This window comes from Nothoprocta perdicaria, unplaced genomic scaffold, assembly GCF_003342845.1.
Source record: "Nothoprocta perdicaria isolate Ctin4 unplaced genomic scaffold, notPer1 scaffold_544, whole genome shotgun sequence".
Lineage (NCBI taxonomy): Eukaryota > Metazoa > Chordata > Aves > Tinamiformes > Tinamidae > Nothoprocta > Nothoprocta perdicaria.
This window is the reverse complement of record NW_020455804.1, coordinates 57,904-60,956: the sequence shown is the minus strand read 5'-3', so window position 1 is coordinate 60,956 and position 3,053 is coordinate 57,904. Positions and strand designations below refer to the sequence as shown.

Sequence of the window (3,053 nt, the reverse complement as noted above, 5' to 3'; positions counted from 1 at the left end):
GCGTGCCCAAGGGTGCCTGGGTGAGTGAGCGTGCCCACGGGTGTTTGCGTGCACGCGAGCGTGCCCAAGGGTGCCTGGGTGTGTGAGCGTGCCCATGGGTGTTTGCGTGCACGCGAGCGTGCCCAAGGGTGCCTGGGTGAGTGAGCGTGCCCACGGGTGTTTGCATGCTTGCGTGCCCAAGCGCGCAGCATGCCCACCGCCGGCGCTGCCCGCAGGCTGCCGCTCGGGCTCGGTGGAGGTGCCGCGCAGCGTGACGGCCGTGCTGGGCCAGGACGTGGTGCTGCCCTGCGGCTACCGGGCGCAGGAGGACGAGAAGGTGGTGCAGGTGACGTGGGTGAAGCTGCGCGCCGCGGGCCCCCCGGCCGAGCTGGCCGTGCTCAACCGCGAGCACGGCGAGCACGTGCAGGAGCCCTACGCGGGGCGGGTGCTGCGGCGCGCGCCCGGCGCCCTCGACGACGGTGCCATCGTGCTCAAGAACGCGGCGCAGGGCGACGAGGGCGACTACGAGTGCCGCCTCATCACCTTCCCCATGGGCAGCTTCGAGGGGCGCCTCACCCTCAAGGTGCTGGGTGAGTGACACGCGTGGGGACATGGGGACGGGGTGGCGGGACAGGGACTGGGCGCTGGGAAGGGGCACTGGGTACTGGGAAAGGGGAATGGGCAYTGGAGGAATGGGAACTGGGACTGGGAACAGGGACTGGGCATAGAGCAGTAGGCAATGGGGACTGGGAATGGGCCCTGGGTCCTGGGAATGGGCACTGGGCAATGGGGACTGGGAACCAGGAGTGGGCACTGGGCAACATGGACCGGGATGGGCACTGGGAAATGGGGACGGGGCAAAGGGACCGGTTGTGGTCAATGGGGACTGGGAAGGGGGCAACAGGGCCTGGACCTGGATCAGTGACACTGGGAAGGGGACAAAGGGCACCGGGCAATGAAGCCATGGGGACGGGGCCCGGGGGGCGGCAGTGGGGACTGGGAATGGGACAAGGGGCACTGGGAACGAGCAGCAGGGACAGACAGGAACTGGGTAATGGTCAGTGGGGACTGGGAATGGGGCAAGGGACACTCGGACATGGGCAGAGGGCACAGGGCACTGGAGCCTGGACGCTGGGCACAGGGTAATGAGCCCTGAGCCCTGGGATGTTGGCACTGGGATCTGGGCAGCATGGACTGGGTGATGGGCACTGGAGAATGGGCCTAGGACCCCAGGGACTGGGCATGGGGCAATGGGGACCATTGACTGGGTGGTGGGCACCAGAGAGGGGGCGATGGGTCATTGGCCCCAGTGATTATGCATGGGGTGATGGGGCAGCACGTGGTGGGCACTGGGGCTGGGGTGGTGGTTACTGGACCATGGGCACCAGGGACCATGCACTGGACAGTGGACATTGGGTGATGGGCACCATCAGCTGGGAGATGGGCACCAGGGACCATGCACTGGGTGATGGGCACTGGACGATGGCCACCAGGGACCATGCACTTGGTGATGGCCAGTGGGTGATGGGCACCAGGGTCCATGCACTGGACAATGGGCATTGGGTGATGGGCACCATCAGCTGGGAGATGGGCATCAAGGGTCCATGCACTGGGCGATGGTCACTGGACGATGGCCAGCAGGGTCCATGTACCGGGTGATGGGCATTGGGTGATGGGCACCAGGGTCCGTGCACCAGGAGATGGGCACTGGGAGATGGGCACCAGGGTCCATGCACTGGGTGATGGGCACTGGGAGATGGGCACCAGGGACCAGGCACTGCGCAATGGGCACTGGACGATGGCCAGCAGGGTCCATGCACTGAGTGATGGGCACTGGGAGATGGCCACCAGGGTCCATGCACCGGGCGCTGGGTGATGGCCACCAGGGTCCACGCACTGGGCGATGGGCACTGGGCGACGGGCACCCAGGAGCGGGGTTACGGGCCCAGGACACGGTCCTCGCGACTGACCCCTCCGCCCGCAGTGCCGCCGCTGCCCATCCTGAACCCGGGGCCGCCGCTGGAGGAGGGCCAGGGCCGCACGCTGGCGGCGTCGTGCACGGCGGAGGGCAGCCCGGCGCCCACGGTGCGCTGGGAGACGGCGGTGCGCGGCACGGAGGCCACGCGGCGCGCCGCGCACGCCCGCTCCGCCGCCGTCACCAGCGAGTTCTTCCTGGTGCCCGGGCGCAGCATGGACGGGCAGAGCCTCACGTGCGTCGTGGCCCACCCCGGCCTGAGCCACGAGAAGAGGATCACCCACCGGCTCAGCGTGGCCTGTGCGCACCGGCGAGGGCGCGCGGGGCACCCCGGGCACCGGGGACGGGGGGGGACAGCAGGGCACGGCAGGGCATGGGGGGACACCGGGACATTAGGGAGCTGGGAGGACATGGAGAGCATTGGGACACTGGTGGCATGGAGGGGCATAGGGGGCACCTGGACACTGGGAGCAGGAAGGGACATGGGGGGCACTGGAGGGCCGTGGGGACATGGGAGGACACCAGGACTGCGGGAACACGGAGGGACATGGGGGGCTTGGGAGTCATGGAGGGATGGGGGACACAAAGGGGCCTGGGGCAACGCGAGGGACATGGGGGACATGAAGGACATGAGAAATATGGGGCACATAGCAAGGCTTGGGGGCACATGGGGGGACCTGGAGGCACAGGGGGCATGGAGGGACACGGGGGACAAGGGGGGACAGGCAGAGATGGGGCCATAGAGGACAAGGGGGCCATGGAGGAACTCCAGGGACTTGGGACATGGAGGGGCGGAGGGACAAGGGACATGAAGGCACCGGGGGGCCGGTGGGGACGCTGGGGGGCCGGCGCGGGGGCCGTGGGGCCCGGCCGTGCCCTCACGCTGCCCGCGCCCCCAGACCTGTCGGACGCGTCGGTGCTGGGCCACACCGAGGAGTGGCAGGAGGGCATGGAGGGCGCCGCGCTGACCTGCCTGGGTGACGGGAACCCCCCGCCCACCTACAACTGGACCCGGTGAGGAGGCGCCCGCGCCCCGCGCGCCCAGGGACTGCGCCAGCCCCTGTCCCCGTCCCCGGGGTGTCCCCGCGGGGACAGCCCC

At 69.3% G+C, this 3,053-nt stretch overlaps 1 protein-coding gene across 1 annotated transcript in view; it reads left to right on the top strand.

Moving 5' to 3' along the window:
* Nucleotides 1-94: 94 nt before the first annotated feature.
* NECTIN4 (nectin cell adhesion molecule 4) overlaps nt 95-3,053 on the top strand; it is a 6,488-nt gene continuing 3,529 nt past the window's right edge. Inside the window, exons 1-3 of the mRNA XM_026048505.1 lie at nt 95-569; nt 1,964-2,254; nt 2,854-2,968. Coding sequence (XP_025904290.1) covers nt 95-569; nt 1,964-2,254; nt 2,854-2,968 — 881 coding nt within the window. The remainder of the gene's footprint in view (nt 570-1,963; nt 2,255-2,853; nt 2,969-3,053) is intronic.